This window comes from Zalophus californianus, chromosome 15, assembly GCF_009762305.2.
Source record: "Zalophus californianus isolate mZalCal1 chromosome 15, mZalCal1.pri.v2, whole genome shotgun sequence".
Lineage (NCBI taxonomy): Eukaryota > Metazoa > Chordata > Mammalia > Carnivora > Otariidae > Zalophus > Zalophus californianus.
In genome coordinates, this window is record NC_045609.1 from 9039218 (window position 1) to 9045217 (window position 6000).

At 37.0% G+C, this 6000-nt stretch overlaps 1 protein-coding gene across 1 annotated transcript in view; it reads left to right on the forward strand.

Moving 5' to 3' along the window:
- Positions 1-5555, forward strand: part of LOC113920713 (oocyte zinc finger protein XlCOF6-like) — a 29212-nt gene extending 23657 nt beyond the window's left edge. The window contains 2 exon segments of the mRNA XM_035724219.1: positions 732-2554; positions 2556-5555. Of these exon segments, the coding sequence (XP_035580112.1) occupies positions 732-2554; positions 2556-2963 (2231 nt within the window). The 3' untranslated portion in view covers positions 2964-5555.
- Positions 5556-6000: the final 445 nt, after the last annotated feature.

Below are 6000 nucleotides of genomic sequence, written 5' to 3' on the forward strand. Positions count from 1 at the left end.
TATTTTGGCACTGGTAATGCTATTTTATGGAAAAGTAAGTGAACACAAATGTGATTATCATGGTAGGTTCACCTGTTTAGTGGCTATAGTAGAGCAATATGAAAGTATCAAAGCCAAAATAGGGTGATACATCAGATCTATGTTGGCACAGGATTACTTATTTTGTCATTATCTTATACTTTATTTAGGGACATTGGCATTCCTGTTGGGAGGGGAATTAGAGTACAGTCTGATGACTCTTTCCTTGAACATAAAGCCATTGGTGCATTCAGAAATTTATCTTTCTATTGTGTAGGAGGGAAATTCAACTGGAAGCATGAAAACTTGTTTGGGTGTTACTAAAACAACATAGATTTGAGAGTATTAGACCTAGTCTGTCTCCTTAATGTCTCTTTTTTTCTCCATGAACACCTTTGTCTACTCATTTTTCTTGTGATTCCAATTACTTTTCATTAGCTCAGTTGGACCGATCTTATTTTCTGTGATTTTTCTCACACCTGGATCTGTCACTCCTATAGACTCTTCCATCCTCTCTTCATTGCTTCTTGAATTTATATCTTCATTTTCTTCCTTTTTCCACATATGTTTTCTTGAACTGGGTGGGAAAAAGGCACTTTGATCCTGAGGTACTACTGAAACCAAAAGTCAAATATAATAGAACATTTGTATGTTAATCCAGTTCCATTGGAACTGTAAAATTCTTACGGTTTGTTCAATGTTTTCATTTCTAGAAGACAGCAAAGCTTACCTAACAGAGAGAATCCAGAAAAACCAAGACAAATATTTGCCACAAGTTTTATTAAACAACAAAACAGTGACTTCAGAGAAAGTTTATGCTTTAAGAAAATCATCTAATATGAGTACAGAGTTTATTCCTTCAAGAAAAATGCCCTGTAAACATGACTTACATGGAATGAATTTGAAAAATATTTTAATATCAATTGGTAGTAAGAGAAATTCTTCAAGAAAAAAGCCTCCCATGTTAAATGTATATGAGAAACTACTTGATGTTAAGCAGGATAAACCTCATACTCAAGAGATTTCTCATGAAAATAATCAATATGAGAAAGCCCTTGGTCATAAGAATGGTGTTACTGAGCACGTAAATAGTCAGTCTTCAGAGAAGACTTTAAAATATGATGGTGGAACGTCCTTAGGAAAAAAGATCACAGTAATTCCACACAGGCATATTGACACAGGAGAGAAAATCTGTGAATATAATGGACGTGGAGAAACCTGTGAGAGGGCATCTCTCTTGAAATGTCATGGGGTCTCCTTTGAAATAAAACAATGCAAAGGCAATCAGATTGAAAATAATTTCAGCAGGATGTCACATTTCACTAAAGTTCAGAAAAAACAGAGACGTGAGTGTCTATTCAAATGTAGTGAATGTGGGAAAACATTCAACTACAAGTCAAACTTCACAGTGCATCAGAGAACACACACAGGAGAAAAACCCCATGAATTTAATTCATGTGGGAAAACAAGTCACAAATCACCCCTCACAGACCATCAGATAACACATACAGGGGAGAAACTTTATAAATATAGTGAATGTGGGAAGTCCTTTTGTAAGAAGTCATCTCTCACTCGACATGAGGGAACATATACAGGGGGGAAACCTCATGAATGTAATGAATGTGGAAAAACTTTCTGCAAGCAGTCAGCCTTCACTCAACATCAGACAACTCATACAAGAGAGAAACACTTCCAATGTAATGAACTCAGGAAGACTTTCCGTCGCCAGTCAGACATTAAGGTACATCAGAGAATTCACAAAGGAGAGAAGCGCTTCCAATGTAATGAATGCGGCAAAACTTTCCACTGGCAGTCAGACATTAAGCTACATCAGAGAATTCACACAGGAGAGAAACCCTTTCAGTGTAGTAAATGTGATAAAACTTTCTATCGGCGGGCAGATGTTAATGCACATCAGAGAATCCACACAGGAGAGAAACGCTTTCAATGTAATGAATGCGGTAAAACTTTCTATTGGCAGTCAGATGTTCATGCACATCAAAGAACTCACACAGGAGAGAAACCCTTTCAATGTAATGAATGTGGTAAATCTTTCCATCGGCAGTCAGATGTTAATGTGCATCAGAGAACTCACACAGGAGAGAAACGCTTTCAATGTAATGAATGTGGTAAAACTTTCTATCGGCAGTCAGACGTTAATGCACATCAGAGGATTCACACAGGACAGAAACCCTTTCAATGTAATGAATGTGGGAAAACTTTCTATCGGCAGGCAGACGTTAATGTGCATCAGAGAACTCACACAGGAGAGAAACGCTTTCAGTGTAACGAATGTGGTAAAACTTTCTATCGGCAGTCAGAAGTTAATGTTCATCAGAGAACTCACACAGGAGAGAAGCCCTTTCAGTGTAATGAGTGTGGGAAAACTTTCTATCGGCAGTCAGATGTTAATGCACATCAGAGAATTCACACAGGAGAGAAACCTTATAAATGTAATGAATGTGGGAAATCCTTTTATGAGAAGTCATCCCTCACTCGACATGAGAGAACTCACACGGGGGAAAAGCCCTATGAAATGTAATGAATGTAGGAGAACCTTCTGCCAGAAGTCAGCCCTCACTCAACATCAGAGAACTCACACAGGAGATAGACCCTTTCAATGTAATGTATGTGGTAAAACTTACCGTCATCTGTCAGCCATTAATGTACATCAGAGAACTCACACAGGAGAGAAACCCTTTCAGTGTCATGAATGTCAGAAAGCTTTTCTTACGAAGTCGACTCTTATTAATCATCAGAGAACTCACACAGGGGAAAAACCCTTTGAATGTAACGAATGTGGGAAGAGTTTTCGTCATAAATCTACCCTCACTACCCATCTGAGAATTCACTCAGGAGAGAAACCTTATAAATGTTGTGAATGTGGAAAAACTTTTGGCCGGAAATCAGCGCTTACTCATCATCAAGGAATTCACATAGGGTAGAAACTCTGTGGCAGAAACTTGCTGTTTTTCCTAATACACGTTTCTCTTTGTGCTTACACAACTAGTCAAGATTTTCTAGCTTTCCTTCCATTCACATGAAGCCATATGACCTCTGAAACAAATTCCAAGCCTGTAAAGGACCTCATTTGGAATTTTTCCTACTCCCATTTTTCTTTCCTTATCAAAGGGTAATGGAGATCATCCTCAGGATAACTTGGGAGCTAGTCATTAGAGATTACAGAGTCACAGGTTAGAAGAAACCAGGGTCCTGTGCAGAGTTCTGCCTTCTCTAACATCACTTGTAAGTTTTGTCATGAACCAGAAAGTAATTTTGGACTTGTTCAGCCATTACACATTTAGGGCTTTTTGTTGTCATGGTATATCTTAGCGATCCCTCATCTCATATGCATCGCGAATCTAATGAAGGTATGAGAAACACTGTATGTCAGAAAATTCAATAGGCAGGGAAACTGCTGTCAGTATTCTGCATTTTAATAAACTTTCATCAACAAGTCAAGCATTTTGTAAATCAGAAATTTGTGAATTGAAACACCCCAAAATGAAATGGAAATAGGGAAATTTTCACAAAGAATCTACATCTGATTGACCATCAGATAATTGAGAGTAGAATAAAAGCTAATAACTTGAAAAACATTCAAGATTTATTTATCAGAGAATACGTAACAAAAGAAAACTGTCAGTTTAGGAAGTGAGGAAAACATCCTCATCTAGAAATAATCTTCTTCTGGAAGTAATGTTTTGGATGCAATACTAAATATCTTATTAATAACCTGACACGGGATATTTATTTGACCGTCATGGTCAACAAGGAGTATGTAGCTTTGAGAAGGCACAAGTGAGTTGAGTCATCAAAGCAACAGTACTAAGTGTATATGTGAATAACATGTAAACTCAAAGCAACAGTACTAAGTGTATATGTGAATAATATATGTAAACTCAAAGTAACAGCACTAAATGTGTATGTAAATAAAGTAACAGCACTTTGTAAACATCGAAGTAACAGCACTAAGTGTATATGTGAATAATATATGTAAACTCAACGTAACAGCACTAAGTGTCTATGTGAATAAAGTAACAGCACTGCTTGTTCACGTGAATAATAATAATAAGCCTCTGAGCTCTGTTAGGCTTATACATAGGAGTGTGCTCTTTAATGGCTACTTTCTATATGCTTGATTTTGTTTTAGCCTCCAAAATAGTTCTAGTAGGAACAATGCACCCTTACCTAAATAATTTTTGTAACATACACTACGATTTCTGACATTAAATGCTTTTGTTGTCCCATCATATTCTTACACCACAATGTATATTTTTTTAAAAGAAACGTTGAATGCATGACATACCGTGCGTCATGTGTGTTTTCTACTTTTTGGTGGCACGTGTAAATCAGTACAGACATTGTTAACAAACTGTTCTTTTAGGAAATGACCAAATAACAACTGATAAAATCAAGATTTACTTGAAGTATGCAATGATTCAGTACACAGTTATTTATAATACACATCTGAATCAATTTTCAAAATTGTCCTTGAACATTAGTACTTATTATTTCTGTACAGATTGAAAGCAGGGCCTGTTGAAGAAATTTTCCCCATTTTATATTTGTGTTATATCCAAAGGATATGCTTATATAAGTTTTAAGTGTGAAGTTCAGATTTTATGTGAGCAAAAAATTATCTGCATTTGTATTTAGTGTGGTAGAATGCCACATTTTCCCTCCTACAATTATACATGTTTTTTTCAGACAGGCTGTTCTATGTCTGTCACTTATTATTTGAGTGACCTATGTAGTGATTTAATTTCTGCCTCAATTTCCTCATCTGCAAAATGGAGATAATACTACCTACCTCACAGATACTGAACAGTTTGGGTCAGAGTTTTCTGTTATTAGAGCTAAAGGCCTTTATGTTTAGAACTCGAACATTAGAAATAAAATGGTCTGTCATTCCATGGTATGAAATGTATTTCTGCTTCTGGAGTTGATACAAGAAAATTCTTATTAAAACTTTGTATTTTGTCAGGTTTGTCTTTAAAACATATGAAACAAATGTGTTTAAAGTAAATAGAATCATCTAGTGACCTTTTCCTGTTGTTGATTAAATATGGTATAAACTAAAAATCCAACTTTGTTTTTTTCCAAATGAATAGCCAGTTGATCTTTCACCTTTTGATTCATTCACCCCTATTTCGCTGATTTGAAACCACATTTTTGTTGTGTCGAGATTTATCCTTTGGTGGGGCTGTTACATCTCTAGGCCCTGTATCTCTGCCCCCCTTATTCTGGTGGTGCACAATCCAGACGGGCCAACCAAAGGGTACCACCCTACTGCCCCACGCTGATGATTTCACTGCTCTTCACTCTCCGCTTTTTGCTGCTCTGTATAAACTCATTGTGAATTTCAGCGGTTCTGGTAACATTTTGTCACATCCCACTTTGTGCCTTATCCTGAACACTGTTCCTTTATTAAAACCAGCATGACGGTTTTGAGTTACGTCCATGTTTATATATGTAGCTCTTGTAATTTTCTAGTGTCTTATACCTCTGTTCTATTAAAATAACTTAATTCTGTTGAAAGGCATCTTGTTTCTAATTTTTCATGATGATGAACAATACGATTTTGGACATTGTGTATTTTATCCCGAGTAGAGCTGAATCCTCAGCCCACAGTGAGAAAAAGTTTTAGTGACTATAAATACAAACATTTGTTGATGCGATCAGTATTTATTAGTCACTTACTAAAGAGGAGGCATTGTACAACAGTGAATAAAATGTAAGTTCTAGGGGCGCCTGGGTGGCTCAGTCGTTGAGCGTCTGCCTTCAGCTTGGGTCATGGTCCAGGGTCCTGGGATCGAGCCCCGCGTCGGGCTCCCTGCTCTGCGGGAGGCCGCTTCTCCCCTCTCCCACTCCCCCTGCTTGTGTTCCCTCTCTCGCTGTGTCTCTCTCTGTCAGATAAATAAAATCTTAAAAAAAAAAAAAAGTTAAATTCTACTCTTCTGAGATTAAATTGCAGTGAGA